Source organism: Hordeum vulgare, chromosome 7H, assembly GCF_904849725.1.
Source record: "Hordeum vulgare subsp. vulgare chromosome 7H, MorexV3_pseudomolecules_assembly, whole genome shotgun sequence".
Taxonomy (NCBI): domain Eukaryota; kingdom Viridiplantae; phylum Streptophyta; class Magnoliopsida; order Poales; family Poaceae; genus Hordeum; species Hordeum vulgare.
In genome coordinates this window covers 13,876,497-13,893,194 of record NC_058524.1, presented here as the reverse complement: position 1 = coordinate 13,893,194, position 16,698 = coordinate 13,876,497, and the positions used below count along the sequence as shown (strand labels likewise).

At 44.0% G+C, this 16,698-nt stretch overlaps 2 protein-coding genes across 2 annotated transcripts; both read right to left on the bottom strand.

Annotated features, from left to right (window-relative positions):
* Window positions 1-1,040: 1,040 nt before the first annotated feature.
* Window positions 1,041-7,306, bottom strand: LOC123408037 (glutaredoxin-C8-like). Its single transcript, XM_045101255.1, has 5 exons — window positions 7,252-7,306; window positions 7,136-7,196; window positions 2,156-2,235; window positions 1,351-1,449; window positions 1,041-1,244 (listed from the first exon to the last, which is right to left on the bottom strand). The coding sequence occupies exons 1-5, from the start codon at window positions 7,304-7,306 to the stop codon at window positions 1,174-1,176; spliced, it is 366 nt and encodes a 121-aa protein (XP_044957190.1). The 3' UTR covers window positions 1,041-1,173.
* A 2,562-nt stretch (window positions 7,307-9,868) lies between these two features.
* Window positions 9,869-15,644, bottom strand: LOC123410835. Its single transcript, XM_045103775.1, has 2 exons — window positions 14,919-15,644; window positions 9,869-11,765 (listed from the first exon to the last, which is right to left on the bottom strand). The coding sequence occupies exons 1-2, from the start codon at window positions 15,606-15,608 to the stop codon at window positions 10,059-10,061; spliced, it is 2,397 nt and encodes a 798-aa protein (XP_044959710.1). The 5' UTR covers window positions 15,609-15,644; the 3' UTR covers window positions 9,869-10,058.
* Window positions 15,645-16,698: the final 1,054 nt, after the last annotated feature.

Genomic DNA, 16,698 nt, shown 5'->3' with positions numbered 1-16,698 from the left:
AAGCCAACTTAACCCGTGGGCAGCGCCGGCTCCCCGCCATGGACTTCAAACTGTAGTGCGGGTTGAATAACAAAAATGATAGGGGCTTTTCTGCAAAATAGCCGCGACGGATGACAGAAGCCTTCGGTGCTTTCTTATTAGGGAGAGATTGATCTAGTCGTGATGGTCCCCCTTCACTGCCCAGTTTTTCTAGAACATGCATCCTTTTGTTCACAAAATAGCAGACATGCGTATGAGATTCCTTCATCGGTTTTCCAAACATTCTTGCCCAATAGCTCCTCATCAGCGATCTAGCTTTTACAGCCTCGCAACCTGTAGCAGCTATCATGCCCTGCAAATTGTTTCGATGTAACGTAATTTCTTTTTTCGCTCATTTTGGGAGTACTCAGCTGATTGATATGATGCCCTTAATAAATTTTGTTACTCCAATGCGATTCCTGCATGGTAGGGTTGTACTATCAACTCCACTTTCATCTCTTCTGATAATTCTATTATTATTTCTTTTGATTTCAACAATTCACGTGTTGTCTCATCAGCCATCGCTCAAGGGAACTCGATAAAGAGATCAAATTCGAGTTTGAAATAGACTTTGTGCATGGGGATTGGAAAGTCATCAATTATGTGGTTCCTTTGAGAGAGTTACATATGGGTGGGCTGCTCTTCTACTACCATGAAAACACTTCACAGCTACATCTAAAAGTATATGATCCTCTTTTGGGGAGATGCACAGACGTGAAAACACCGGGTGGGCTGCTCTTCTACTACCATGAAAACACTTCACGGCTACGTCTAAAAGTATATGATCCTCTTTTGGGGAGATGCACAGACGTGAAAACACTGACCAACCTCATCGGCAAAGTCCAACTTGGGATCCTAGCTAGATTGAGAGCTGTCTTGTCACTTAAACTAAACATATATGTACTTCCTGTGTATGGTGATATGCAGAAACAATCTGTGGTTTGTGCTTGAAATGCAATCAATCACTACGCAATGATTGAACAATCACTGTGCGAGATAACAACCGAGGGATCGCCACAAAGTACGGTTAAAACAGTTTATACTTTTATAAGACAGAATCCCAGTGATAGTTTCTGCGAGAAAGATAATCCAGGGTTGCATTGCAAGGCATTGGTAAGCTCAACAAGAAGGACAAGATTTGTGCTAAAATTATATTCAAAGATCGTCCTTGACACTGATGTTCAGAAGTTTAGCCAGCTCGCCACTTTCATACGCGTCAACGGTATCTGCATTTTCCCCATGAATGAAAATAAAAAGGTGAGGAGTCGGGACGGAACAAGAATTCACAGAAATACTTGTTATAATTGATCTATGTACGAGAACACTATGTACCATCAGAGCCTCCCAAATGCTTTCCACGGATGAAAACCTGAGGAACAGTACGCTTGCCAACCATGTCAGATAAGGCGTATTGGATTTCCCCACCATCCTCTGCATCACAATCGGAATACATCTTTTCATTGAAAAAATTCTGTGAACTGTAAGCATTTACAACATGTTCGGAATGTTGGTATTCCCAGTCTAAACCAATGTAATGTAACTAAAAGAATTATGTGCATCTTTTCATCAAAAGAGAAAGCCAATTTTTGTTGCAAGTGAATAGAAGCAGGGCAAACATGTGCCCACTGCCACCCATAAGTGCAGAATAACACACAAACAAATACCTATTCCATCACGTGCTACGAAATAGTAATTTGAACCCTGTTGTTTCAGTATGTGATATCATTCTTAAAAATCTATTTCATAGATACCACCAGGTTAGTTTGTATGGAACTTCCACTGGTGGTAAAATCATGGCTGAATGCCCTAGACATATATACCCCAAGATGACCCGATTCTGAGAACAAAAGGACATGACCAAAGTTGTCAGAATCGCGACTCAAGTCTTAGAATCTTACGACTTTACGATCCAAACTAACCCCTACGATTCTACGATTTTGCTCATAGAATCTAAGTTTCTACAATCCTGGTAGTTATGATTCTACGATTCACGATCCTACCAATGGAGGTCCGGTCCGATTCAGAATCGCGATTCTGACAACCTTGGACATGACAGTATATATTTAAGGCAATTTCTTTACAGATAAAGAAAAAAAGAGACTGATAAGATACAACAAACAAGTGAACAAGGATGTACCTCGCTGATCAAGCTTGACGACATATGGATCCTTCTTCAGTTCAAGCTCCTTGAACACGGCTTTTGCCCTTCTACAATACCTGCAAATTTTGAGTACTTAAACTGTTAACATACTGTTTCTTCTGACAGTACGAAAACACTAAAATGTGGTAAGTCGGTAGTTGTTAGGTTCTGCAACTATGGGCAATTCAGAGCTTTTCATATAGCAATTCAGATAGATGAAAGGAGTAGCACGACCTCGTCCATCTCTTCCTTGGTGGATCTGAATTGCAGAACGGTCTGCTGCTGTTTGTTTATAACGGCTGGATCTCATCTGCAGAAAATTCAGATCAGAGAAAAATAACATCAAGGTCTGCTGCTATTTGTTCATCACGGTTGAATCTCATCTCCATCCACAGGGACTGGCCACCGAACACGACACCGCACCAGTGTCATCCAAGTCTAGTTTATAGTGCAGTCCAAAGTGAGCAATAAAGCAGAAACAGTGTTACTTTGAACAACACTTGTTTATGGAATCAACAGCTAGCTAGTGGTTGTAGCTTAATATTGTAAATTAGTATGTTATTGAAAAGGTCGTTCACTCCCACTGGAAACGAAATACTATCAAAGATTGATCTTGATGTATATTAAATTTACAATCCTGTAACAAAACATTACAGGCAATAAATAGACAAAAGACAAAAAATATGTTATATACCAACACCAAAGAGATAGAACAATTTGTTACTCTCCATGTTGAGAAATATACAATGTATGTATGCACAAGAGATTAGCCAACTCTCCTAATCTTAATTTAAACAGAGATAACTGCAAGTCTTGTGGGTAGAATGCTAAATTTGCAAAGTACAAGAAAAATGAGGCATTCTAGTGAGCATGCATCTAATTAGATAGTATCAGATGTAATTTAATACTGGAGGGGGCACATTCCCCTCACCTTGACCAACCTGATTATTTTCTTTATTGGTAGAATCACAATAATGGAGCGTTACAACACCCATGATGAATTCCCAACATTTCCTGAAAAAAGACAGGTGAAACTATCCGGTCCGGGCACCTTTTCACGATGCATATCAAATACGGCCTTTTTTATTTCCTCTAAAATTTGGGTGCTTCTAGTTCGAGCAGCTCACAAGGTTAAAAACCAAGAACGTCAAAATTCAGTGTAGCGGTCCTTGGCAAATAAACTCCAAGAAGTTGATCGAAGTAGTTCCACACCACTTCCTCTTTTTTATTTCTGGTCCAAAACAGTAGTGCCATCAACCTGAAGTGAAGGGATCCAAATTTTCGTTCTGCTCACAGTAGCGTTTAAGTGAAAAAACCTGGTGTTGCAATCACCTTCTTTGAGCAGAAGAAAGCTAGAGCGCTGCTACCAAATACATCTCTCCAGGGAACCAAGACACTCATCATTTTCAATTTTCCTCTGAAGATGTGCGCTTCCCACGTCAAACTTCTATAGTCTCTATTAATGTCAAGCTGTAGGATGATCTCATGCACAATGAGAGTTCTCAATCTGATATCAGTCAAAAAATTATCAGACCACGCCTTCTATTTCTCCAATGGAAACTCCTCTGCGGCTTGAACTTGGAGTCTGGAGTCGGGAGTTAGGAGAAAATGACAGTGGTAGGATTCAGTAGAGGAGAGGGCCTGCAACATGGCATTGGGTTCAGCCTCACACCACGACTAGTTATATAGGACTCGATCAAGCCTGGCAAGAATTGTGTTGAATTGTTCATTGCTCCATTGCTTCATTAATCCCTACCGAGGAACGGAAATTATAATTGTGAGTTACAGTTCGAGACGGTTTAACTGGTGAACATGGAGGAAAATCATGGACACTGCAAATTTAGCAATGTACGACCACTGATTGATATTTGCCACTACCTCGTGGACTCATAAAAGAAGTATACCTATCCAGAGAGACATGCTGCCACTACCACTACCACTGCAAATTCAGCAATGTACGACCACTGATTGATATTTGCCACTACCTCCTGGACTCATAAAAGAAGTATACCTACCCAGAGACATGCTGCCACTACCAATTATGCTCACATGGAAGGGCTAGCAGGTTTGCACCTTGTACATAACTTGGAGCCAAATCTGCTCCAGTCCGTTATTGCTACCATCATAACGTATCCTATGACCAATGTTATGCAATCTCTGGGAATTAATACCCATCACTGAGAATTACTATAATGTTTTGTTCTGACTGAACATATCCTATTGTTAGTTTTTTCAACCATCAGCTGTTGGCATTTGCAGTTTGTATGCAAAAGTGTTTTTCTTTTTCTTGAATCACGAGTGCCTTCTATGAGTTTAAGCAGGGCAATATTTTGACCCATTGATCTCAAAAGAATGATATATATCATAGTATAGAAAAATAGAGTGCATTGTTAGCCCTCTTGAAATCATTATTAAACACGATCACAACACGGAATTGATCAGTTGACACAGAAATTTGCTACTTACGTTAGGATGGAGAATCGGTCAAAGAAGATGGCAGTGTCGTCCAAAGACTTGCAGGTCTGCTCAAAGCCACGAAGTGGGCTTTCAAGCTTTGCAAAAGCATATACAAGTAGTTTTGTGATGAGATTGAACAGCTGAAAATATAAATACATATTTCTGATAATATACTTATTGGGTAACGTAGCATAAATTCAAAATTTTCCTACGCATATTCAGATCTTCCTATGGAGAGACCAGCAACGAGAGAGGGGTAAGAGCATCTTCATACCTTTGAAGATCGCTAAGCGGAAGCGTTGCTAGAACGCGGTTGATGGAGTCGTACTCGCGGCGATTCAGATCGCGGTGTGATTCTGATCTAGTGCCGAACTACGGCACCTCCGCATTCAACACACCTGCAGCCCGGTGACGTCTCCCGCACCTTGATCCAACAAGGAGGAGGGAGAGGTTGGGGAAGAACTCTAGCAGCACGACGGCGTGGTGTCGATGGAGAGACGAGGTCTCCCGACAGGGCTTCGCCAAGCACCGGCAGAGAGGAGGAGGAAGAAGGGCAGGGCTGCGCCGAGGGAGAGGCAAAAGTCTAATCTCCAATGGCCAAAAGTGCCCACTATATATAGGGGAAGGGGAGAGGGGGTGCCACCCCTAGGGTTCCCACCCTAGGTGGTGCGGCAGCCCCCCCAGATGGGAGGTGCGGCGGCCAGAGGGGGGAGGAGGGGGTGGCGCACCACCTGGTGGGCCTTAGGCCCACCTGGCTTAGGGTTTGCCCCCCTTTTTCTCTCCCCTGCGCATTGGGCTGAGTGGGGAGGTGCACCAGCCCACCTAGGGGCTGGTTCCCACCCCCACTTGGCCCATCTCACCTCCCGGGGTCGTTGCCCCACTTCGGTGGACCCCCGGGGCCACCTCCGGTGGTCCCGGTGGTCCCGGTACGTTACCGGTGATGCCCGAAACTCTTCCGGTGTCCGAAACCATCCGTCCTATATATCAATCTTTACCTCCGGACCATTCCGGAGCTCCTCGTGACGTCCGGGATCTCATCCGGGACTCCGAACAACTTTCGGTAACCTCATATAACAATTCCCTATAACCCTAGCGTCTCCGAACCTTAAGTGTGTAGACCTTACGGGTTCGGGAGACACACAGACATGACCGAGACACCTCTCTGGACAATAACCATCAGCGGGGTCTGGATATCCATGGTGGCTCCCACTTGCTCCACGATGATCTCATCGGATGAACCACGATGTCAAGGATTCAATCAATCCCGTATACGATTCCCTTTGTCTGTCGGTACAGAACTTGCCCGAGATTCGATCGTCGGTATGCCTATACCTTGTTCAATCTCGTTACCGGTAAGTCTATTTACTCGTTCCGTAGCACGTCATCGTGTGACTAACTCCTTAGTCACATTGAGCTCATGATGATGTTCTACCGAGTGGGCCCAGAGATACCTCTCCGTCACACGGAGTGACAAATCCCGATCTCGATTCGTACCAACCCAACAGACACTTTCGGAGGTACCCGTAGTGCACCTTTATAGTCACCCAGTTACGTTGTGACGTTTGATACACCCAAAGCACTCCTACGGTATCCGGGAGTTGCACAATCTCACGGTCGAAGGAAAAGATACTTGACATTAGAAAAGCTTTAGCATACGAACAATATGATCTAGTGCTATGTTTAGGATTGGGTCTTGTCCATCACATCATTCTCCTAATGATGTGATCCCGTTATCAATGACATCTAATGCCCATGATTAGGAAACCATGATCATCTATTGACTAACGAGCTAGCCAACTAGAGGCTTGCTAGGGACACTTTGTGATCTATTTATTCATACATGTATTACTGTTTTCTGTTAATACAATTATAGCATGAACAATAGACGATTATCATGAACAAGGAAATATGATAATAACCATTTTATTATTGCCTTTAGGGCATATTTCCAACAATACTCACATATGCAATCACCAAATAGCAGAAATGATAAGACTAATTCATGTCACCTTCATTGGTTTAGTTTTGATGATCAATGACAGATGTAAATGATGGAACTAATTCAAATAGATCACCTTTTCAAGATTGAAAGTTTCCTCATTAGAAGTAAAATTCAGTTACAGGATTTAGGAACAAAGATAATTGATCTTAGAAGGATAAGGGGAAAGAAATCAAAAGGCATAAAAGGTACCCAACAGAAACATATTTTCTAAGCACAATTTAGATATAAAATACTGAACTGCAATAACTTAGTACTAACTTACATACGGGGGAAAACAAAAGACAATGAAGTGAAAATGGAAACCGAAAATCTGGAATGAACGGGAATCATACTGATATTCTAACTGCAAAACGATGACAACACCAATAAATCCATCGACCCTCATTTTTCAGAGGTTGTAGGCAATGCTTTCTTGACAACACCTCAAGGTTCAGGAATTAAATTATCAGTTTCAGTGACGGGGCTCATGGCCGGCGAACGCGGCCTGCGGCGGACAGGTAATGGTGGCGCATGCTCACGGATGGCGAACGCAGCCGGTGACGGCAAACTCGGACCACGCGAGCAGGGCCTGCTGGCGACCTGTAGGATTTGGGGGAGGTTGTCAGTGAGCCAGGCATCCAAGTCCTCATGGGACGATGGCACGTCGACGGGGAGGACATGATCTCGGCGGGCGCCATCGTGAAGGTCATGGCGGGTTGGGTGGCGCCGGATCGGGTAGAGGAGGTGGATGGCGCGCGGATCCGGGAGGGAGGCACCGGATCTGGCCAGTGGAGATGCCCTGGCGCGCTGAGCTCCTAGAGAGAAGGAGAGAAAATGAGATTAGAGAGGGAGAGAGAGAGAGGAAAGAGAGAAGGCAGGGGAGCGGCGGCGTGACCTGGGAATTGGCGGCGGCGGCGATGGACGACGCGCGAGGGAGGCCGGGGAGGCGGCGGCGGCGCCTCGCCCCTCCGCCGACCTATCCCCGCGGTCCCCCGCTGAGATCCGCGCGGTCCTCTGCCGAGATCCGCGCCGGAGAGACCCTGCTGCCGCCGCCATGCCTCCTCGTGCGCGCGTGGGCCCCTGCTGCTGCCGCCATGCCTCCTCGCCACGGCCTGGCCGTGCCCTCCCCAAGGCCTAGCTCGGCCTGGCCGTCGTCGGCTCGTCGCAGCTCCGGCACAGGGAAACCACAAGGGGTTTTATATAAAAGTGAAATGTTTTCCTCACTAAAGAAAGGACTGCGGGTTTATTAACTGAAAACGGAGGGGCCTTTTTGCAGAAATGCACGACAGACGACAGAAGCGATCGTCGCTTTATTATTAGGCGAGATTTTAGGATACTTTTTTTAATTTATTTATTTCTTAATCGGTCGTTGACCGAGGTTTGAAGTGGCTACTTGCTCTTGTAATTAGCCAATGGGCTGGATAATTACAGTTAGCTTTTAATCTTGCCGCCTAATATAATCTCATGCATGCGCGTAGCTCGTACTCCCTCCGTACCTAAATATAAGTTTTTTAAGATATTTCACTAGATGTCTACATACGAAACAAAATGAAACTCTAAAGTCTATATACATTCGTATGTAGTCTAGAAAGACTTATATTTAGGAATGGAGAGAGTACATGCACGTAGCTCTTTGTAGCTCGTACATGCGCCATGCATGTACGTATCCATTTCGAATGAGTGCAGTTGGTCAAATTAATTCTGATGATATGGAAAGGAGCTCTTGTCTTCGTAGTTATAAGATGAACTGTCATTTTTAATACATCACCGCATGTGATATTTTTTTATACGATGACCATGGCAATATTAGTGTCATGTATGATAATTTGAATATTCGGCTTATTTTCTTTCCTTTTATTTTCGGGCATGTTATTTTATATTAAGCGATGTGGTAGAAATTTACCATGACCCTTTTCTCCGCTTATTCTAGAATTCATCATTTCTTACTTTTGAAGTAATTGATTTTATTTGACCAATAGCTAACCACCATGTTTTAGTTTGGCCAAAATCGATGTCAACAGAGGGGCATATGAATAGGAATAAGCTCCATGAACTTAAGTTAGTCCTCAGAGGAACTAGTTAGTGTAGAGAGGAGGGGGGAGATAGATACATGCAAAGTTGCTACTTCTCTTTGATGAATTTGGTATATTATATTTAGTTTGTGAAGCTACCCAGTACTATTTTGTAAATTGCTGAAACGATTTAGTATGCGAAGTTTGTAGTAATTTTGTTATTAGTTGAATATGACAGTTCCATTGTGCAAGTTTGTCCAACGCCATAGGTACTCAAAATACTGCTGGCGTAGTCTCCAACGCCACCACTATATTTTGACAGTGGCGCTATATTGATGTCGTTGGGTGTCATCGCCAGCAGGTCCTTTTGCCACGTCATAGCTAGGCTTTTCTACACTTGTGCTATCTCTCTCCCTCTCTCTATGCTCTTTATTGCCATGACCACCGTGATTCCCGTGGTGATCTATCCTATGTAATCACTCTTGTACTGTGCGTATGTTGGGATCCGATGAATTGTAGATTTATGCTCAGATTATTCATTATATTATATTAAGTTCCTTGATGTCCTTTCATATATATGCCTGATTATAATATCTTCGTAATTCTCTCCGACCTATTGATTTGGTTTGGCCAGCTATATTAATTTATCTTCAACGGGAGAGGTGCGTTGTAGTGGGTTCAATCTTGCGGTGCTGAATCCACATGACAGAGAGGGACATGACATGTATTGTATTGCTGACTGTAAGGGTAAAATGATGGGGTTAATTTGTATTAATTATATCTACTTTGTCTACATCATGTCATTATCCTCCAAACATTACTCTATTTTCACTTTATACTTTAGATGCATGCTGGATAGCGGTCGATGTATGGAGTAATAGTAGTAGATGCAGGCAAGATCGGTCTATACGCATACTGACGTTATCCCTATATGTAATGATCATTACCATAAATAAATATTACACAATTATGCGCTTTTCTATCAACTAGCAAGGCGGCCCTCAGGTCTACCTCTAGACATGCAACTGCTTGTCCTTGATGTCAGGTACTGATCATTTCCGTTAATTTTGTATTGTGCTATCAAAAGTATGGTATAGAAATCGTACCAAAAGTATTGTATCTGTAGTATGGTTCTTAATTCATGGAGGCGTGTGTGCCTCCCTACGTATTGATGAGGATGTCAGCACGTCGATTATTTCTCCTGTTGCAAAGTAAGGACATATGTTTTAATAAAAAAAAAGAAACATGGATCTTGAAGCAACAATCAACGGCCAGAAAAAATCGACTGACCCAAATTCAACTTCAGTCAACTTACATACAGGTAAAGTGACAAATAAAATGTTCTCAATCAACTTCGAAATAAAAAAATTAAGCAAAACAGAAAAATGCAAGCAACCAACCAATATGAAGCCACATTGGCCAAAAAGCACACGCAGCAAGCACATCCATGCTACTTCTCCGGACGTTTTATTCCGGTGTGGGTGGTCAATGCCCAAAGGACGGTGATGAACTCACCGCCCTGCACCAGCACACTCTCGTGCCCTATCACGCGCTCCTCATCGCTCGACGGTGCCAGGTATACGAGGAGCTCCGTCCACATGTCCGCAAGCAGCTTCCATGTCTGCTCCGACTGGCTGCCTGCGACGGCTTCGTCCCTCAGCATATCCCCTAGCTTCGCGCCGTTGTGCACCACCTTGCCGTCCTCCCACTTGTTCGCCGCCGCCGTCTCCACCGCCTTGACCCTCATTTTCCCACACGAAAGGTAGTAGCTGGCGCAGCCGAGCTTGTTCTTGAGCTCCGCCTTGGCGGCCTCGAAGACGCGCTCCGTCTTGTCCTGGTTGTCCGGGAGAAGCTCCGGGTGGAATGCCACCAGGTAGGCGCAGTACCTGGACAGCCTCGTCGCCACCATGTGGTAGTGGGAGGCCTTGCCCTGCTTGCCCTTGTCGGGAGTGCACTCCGCCTCCATGATGGTGGTGGCGACGTGCCAGGTGAGGATGACCTCCGCGATGCTCTTGCTCCTGCACGCCGGCAAGAGGTCGTGTCTGTTCACCAGAACAGAGCTTCCGTTGTTGAGATCGGTGCCATCACCGATGTGCTTCACAAGCGATTCCATGATGGCGTGCTTGGCTCCTTTTGGCACGGGTGCCGTCTCGAGCGCCAGAGAGAACATAGACGGCAGGCCAAGGACCAGCGGCCATCGGAGGTTCAGCAGTGAGAACTGCTTGAAGCCAAGGACGGGCTGGCTCATCTTTTTCCGTAGCCATATGATGCGGTGAACAGAGCTTCTGAACATCTTGCTCTCACGCCACCCCTGCTTTGTCACGTAGTTGTGGACCAGTGACACCATGAACCAGTTTGAGAGGAGGAAGACGATGAACTCCCATATCTCCTCGTAGAAGAAGATGGCCAACAAAAGGAAGGTGATGGCGAAGTCCACCATCGTGAAGAAGGCGGACGGAGAGTGGAAGGACTTGACGAGGAGGCACATGGTGGTGTTCACGACGCCAGACTTTATGGCGAAGTTGTCCGTTGTGATGCTGGTGAAGGCGAACCCCGCGTCGCCGAAGCCACAGAGGACTACGGTCATGACACATATGCCGAGCACCACCATGGGGAGCAGGAAGTAGTTTGCAAGGAAGAACAAAGGGCTTGCGAGGACGACGGGGATGACCGAGTGGTAGTACTCGCACAGGAAGTTCACCTCGTCGTTCATCATCTGGAATAGCTCCTCCGCCGCCTTCTCAGTCCCCGCATGGTAGACACCGTCGAAGAGTAGGTCACGGCACTCACGAGTCTCTTCCTCGGTCACCGGCGGCAGGTGCTCGAACCTCCTCCGTAGCAGCTTGAAGAGCGCGAAGGAGAGGCACAGCCTCCTGAGTCGCAGCCGTAGATCTTGCTCGAGGTTGGAATAGGCATGATCCCACAATTTTCCAACGGTGAGGACGGCGCCGTCGGGGGAGATATCCTTGAGCTTGTAGCCGTCAGCAGTTGGTTCTATAACCAGGTCTTCTTCACCCATCACGATGAACCTGCACCTCTTCAGCATGGCCTCGCCATCATCAGCTTGGTTATTTCTGGCAGCCACTCGGTGCTCAACATCCTCAACGTCGAGGACATGAGTCGGCGACGAACGGTGCTGCTGGAGCTCTTGCTGATCCTGTTGTTGACATATAATGTGAAGGGCGGCCGTTAAAGCACAAGCACTATATATCAACTTGAAGCACATGCACTATCAACATTTTGGTTACTAGGAAAATGCCCGGGCGTTGCAACAACACATAAATATTAGGGCTTTTATCATTTATGCTACTAGTTGTGTTTCACTACTCAGTTTTGTCATTAGAAATTATAACTGCTCAAAAATGCCATCATTCCATGAGACACTTGCTCAAAAATGTCATTAGATATCTTAAAAATGCCCTCGTTCCATTAGATGTTTGCTCAAAAATGTTATTAGACATTGTAATTGTCAGGTCAAACCTTTTGACCATGTTATATGACAAAAATACCCCTAGACCCACATGTCAGTTCTCTTTATTTCACAATGATAAGTGTGGGCCTCACATGTCATGAGTAGGCAAGCGATTAATTTTAAAGGAAAATAAAAATAATGTTGAGATTAAGTGGGACCCACACTTTGTTGTAGTGAGATAGAGGGAGGGATAACATGTTGGTCCATAGGAATTTTTGGTCCTTATAACATGGGAAGCGAGATTTAAGCTGACAACAATGGTATCTACTCGCATTTTTGAGCATGTGCCTAACAAAGTGATGGCACTTTTTTAGCAGTTGAAATGCCTAATGGCAAAACTGGTTTGTGGGACATAACGAGTGGCGTAAATGATAAAAAAGTAAATATTGAAGTACCTTAGCTTGATTTATTTACCCATTTAATGTGATTGTTTAAATACATATTTATCAAATACGGTCCTTATCATCTATACATTATGCACCCTAGTTTTTAAGAGACCACATTCAATTGAGGTAACCAATTGGAATTGGATCACTTGATTTCGACCGGGTAAACAATTTCTCAATATTCTCTCATTTAATTTTATTATAGTATACTATACACTATGCTTCCTAATTTTTCAGACCTCACAATTAATTCAGGTCTTTAATTTAGAATTGGGTCACCTATTTAAAATTTAAAATTCCATATGTTCCCTAATTTCAAAAGTCTTTCATTCAATTGAGGTATTCAGTTTTATATTCGGTTTATGATTTTGACTGGGCCAACGATTTTTCAAAGCAGACAACAGTAACGGACCTATAAAAACATATCAATCACGCGCACCCTCCCACCACTCATAAAAAGAAGTAACACCATGTGTTTCTGTAGCGGCAACCATCACTAGAGGCATTCGCAGAGAACATTGATATCACGGAGATGGCGGGATGCAGAAGAGTCGCCGCCGAAGCACACCAACATAAGGAAAACGAAGGTTAGCCTTGGAAGAGCCATCTTGAAGCACACTCTGTGGAGCTCTCCCTCTGGCAGACCTCAAGATAAATGTCGTGCTTTCCAGATATAAATGAAGCAGGGGAAGGGCGATCCTAGCCATTTTGGTGCAAATCGAGAGCTTCATCAACCAAGATGAAGCTTTTTTATTTTTATTTTTTGCGAATAGAAGACGAAGCTTAGAGTGGTAACAAGATGGCCTTGGCTTTGGTGAAGAGGGGTGAGGGACACACATGCGTGAAGCTTCTGCTTGGTTACAGAGTAGTGGCGAAACTACGTGGAGCTTAGGGAGCCCCCCCCCCCCCCCCCGAGCCTTGGATCAATTCTTGAAAGTTTTTTTTGAAGGAGGGCTTATTTTAGCATGAACACCCTCCTCCCCCCCCCCCCCCCCCCGCCCCACACGTTGATTTTCAGCTACCATGAAAGCAAACTAATTTGACAATAAAATAATACTCTGAATGCAATATAATCAAAAATAAATTGAGCTTGTTCAAATTATTAATATTTTGGCAATACCCGGACGTGGCTTTATTTTAATAAGTTAAATAATTATTAAGAAGTTTGGTCCGAGTTTTTCTCAATATGTGTAAAAAAATCAAAAAATATAATATTAATAATACCAAAATAATCAAAATTATTAATGATTCGGGTTTTGGGATGATTTAGGTATCACGAGAGGTCCTTTCACTTGGCGAAATAATTGGCATGGTGTCAGTGGTTACACGACGACTGATTTGATAGGGTTGTTGCAAATGTGGCGTGGAGGACTATGTTTCCTCTTTACCAAGTTATCCTCTATAACACTATGCTCTTTAGTTTTAAAGAGCCCAGATTCAATTGAGGTCAACAATTGGAATTGGGTCACCTGATTTTAGACCGAGTGAACAATTTCTCTTAGCTCTGTCATTTAGTTCTATTATACTATATACCATGCTTCCTAATTTTTAAGACCTCACAATTAATTGAGGTCTTCAATTTAGAATTGGGTAAACTAATTTTTATCGGGTAAACAATTTCTCAAGGACCTCTCTCATCCAATTTTTTATTTTCACATGTTCTCTAAATATGAAGCTCTTTCTTTCCATTACGGTATTCAATTTAAAATTTGTTTACGATTTTTACTGGGCCAACAAATTTTTAAGTCAGTCAACAGCAACCGGCCTAAAAAATTATATCAACCTCGTGTGCCCTCCCACCACCTAGAAAAAAGAAGTGCCATCATACGATGTTGTAACACCAATATGGTACATCCAGTCACCTATGCCGAAATTTCCCCACATAATATACGTTAGTTAGCGAATAGCACAAATCCGCACCACGGAAGGTCCATCAAATCACCGTATTATAAATAAAAATAAAACACACTCCATCATATCACCACCCACCAAACTAAATATTCTATCATTCCGGAATATAAGGGGTATTAGTTTTTTGCAAAGTCAAATTTCTTTAACTTTGAGCAAGTTTAGAGCAAAAAATATCGAGATATACAATATTAAAAGAAAGGTATGAAAATTCATTTCATGATGAATCTAATCATTACGATTTGATATATCTTTGTACAAATTTGATCAAACTTAAAAAGTTTGACTGTTGAAAAAAGTAACACACCTTATATTTTGAAATAGAGTGAGTAATTTCTTTTAAGAAAGCCAACAACACTAAAGGTCTAGCAAAGCGCGTTCAACCCTTCTTGTTCACCTTATATTTTGATGCGAAATTGGTAGGTAAGCTAAAGTGAAATTGGTTCGGAAGCTACACAAGTTAAGGTGATTGATTATCGTACGGGAATGACTTGTTTTACGTAAAGTAGAGATTACGTAGTGCATGCAGAATGCAGTTTACTACCTGTGGCTGTGGTCGACCTGGCTGCAATATCTGTGACATGTAGGAGGTGATGAGACGCGTGTTCTTGCCATGTGCGTAGGATCGCTTGCCGACCTCGGTGAAGGCGATCCTCTGCACCACCTTGGTGGCACAGAGCACCCAAAAGATGCCGAACACTGCCTTGCGGCCGACTCTCTTGAGGTTGAAGAAGACGAGGCTGCCGAGCCAGACGACGCGGCCGGCACGCTGGATGGTGCCGGAGTAGCCGCGCATGCGGATCTCGTCCACCTTCTTGCGGAGGAGCTCCACCAGGAGCATCCAGAGGAGGATCAAGCCGGCCTGCAGCGAAAGGTCTGGCTCCTCGCGGGGGCCAACCCCCGCGGCGGCCACCTTGCCGGCGTTCTTGGCCTCGGAGAAGAGGTAGGACATGACCGGGAGGAAGAGGGAGAGCAAAGAGGAGAGGAAGACCCGGACCTTGGGGTCGAGGATGGCGCTGACGTCAGAGAAGCGGCTGAAGAGGTTGAGGTTGAAGAAGATGCCGGCCAGAGCGAACATGATGACGGAGGCGGCCACCATGGACGACTCATTGCTCGTGTCAGTGTACGAGTCCGTGATGTTGCGCACGTACGTGTCCACGCTCGCCGACGTGTAGGGGTCGCAGAAGCGGCGCATGAGCTGGTCGCCGGTGGAGTTGGGCGCGAAGCCGATCATGGCGTTTCAATCCTGTCTAGTACGTGCGTGGATACTTAGCATGCATATATGCATGCAGCTCAAGGTTTTGTACTAGTTGGCTGGCGCGACGCAAAAGCTGGTGACGTTGCATGCACGCGAGAATACGTACCTGTGATGGGCATCGCGTGCTCGAATGGCAAGGTTTTGATTCGCTCGTTTCAAAGCTAGATCAGCTACGTAATGTGCATGACACAATTGCCTGCCGATGCTCTAGATAACATAGCATCCCTGCTTTCGTCTCTGGCACGATAACAATTCTCCTTTCTCTCTAAGATGGATCCAGTGATGGAGTGATTGTCTAGATCAACAATTTGGATACTGAATGGACATTTTTCCACCCACATGTTTGAGATGAAATTTACACTTAAATTTTGAATTAAACTATTTCACCAGCTAGTAACTCAGGGGTACCTTAGGTATTGGATTCATACTGTCCAGAAAACTGATAGTAACTCAGTGGAATGAAAAAGTGCGAGGACGGGACTCAAACCAGTGAGCACTGGATGCGGAATAGGTACACTTATCAGTATACCATGACTTAGTATCTTGATTAAAAAAAAGATGCTATGATATTTAACTGTACTTTCAGAGTTTACGTTCAAAATTTTCAAGAAACTTGTTATTTTTTGCTATGCATATGTGTTTATCGTTGGGTGGTGAAAAACCCGCTTATCGATGGCAAAGGAATTAGGCCCTGTTTGGAACCATAATAGATTATGATAATCTGGATTATGAAGATAGATTATATAATCTGGTTTATAAAAATAATCTAGGTGGACATGTTTGGAGGCCAGATTATATAAACTGTAATCCACGTTTTACATTGCATAATGACCTGTCTGCCCTTTGTTTGTTTTTTCAAAAAAAGAGAAGGGTGGCGGTGGTAGGAATGTAATCATCTCCAACTTTATAAGGGTAATGGTCATTAGCAATCCATAATCTGATTTTAGCTGGTATAGAGTAGATTATGAGTTTTTAATAATCTAGCCATCTAGTTTTTATAATCTACACCATAAGTTGTCCTGTTTGGAGACATAATAGATTATAAAAACTGGATTATATAATCTGG